Below are 339 nucleotides of genomic sequence, written 5' to 3'. Positions count from 1 at the left end.
GAATAACTAGGCGATCTAATAAACGAGCCTTTCTCTTGTTCATAAATGATTTTGAAATATTACTCTTCAGTAAATAACACTAAGGTGAATATATTTCCCACGACGCAGGTACAGCGGGCCTACTGGTGACGTAACACCTCTGGCCGTCGATTCCCCCCAGTCGACGCCTTGTGGCCAGCCAGACATGGCCAAGAAGGGTGAGTACCTAGTCTAAAGGATTTTGTTTTTATCTGTTTTTTTAAATATATGTTTATATATGTTGGCTTTGCGGTTGTGGTGTGACGACTAGGGGCGTTGGAATATATTCTTATTCATGGACCAGTACAGAAAAAAAATTAA

At 40.7% G+C, this 339-nt stretch overlaps 1 protein-coding gene across 1 annotated transcript in view; it reads left to right on the top strand.

Annotated features, from left to right (window-relative positions):
* Positions 1 to 339, top strand: part of LOC119592885 (paired box protein Pax-6-like) — a gene marked incomplete in the record, with an annotated part of 116,857 nt that overhangs the window by 86,225 nt on the left and 30,293 nt on the right. The window contains 1 exon segment of the mRNA XM_037941779.1: positions 109 to 197. Within this exon segment, the coding sequence (XP_037797707.1) occupies positions 109 to 197 (89 nt within the window).

The sequence above is a fragment of the Penaeus monodon genome, chromosome 31 (genome assembly GCF_015228065.2).
Source record: "Penaeus monodon isolate SGIC_2016 chromosome 31, NSTDA_Pmon_1, whole genome shotgun sequence".
Taxonomy (NCBI): Eukaryota; Metazoa; Arthropoda; class Malacostraca; order Decapoda; family Penaeidae; genus Penaeus; species Penaeus monodon.
The sequence above is the reverse complement of the archived record's forward strand: the minus strand, read 5'-3'. Positions and strand labels throughout refer to the sequence as shown.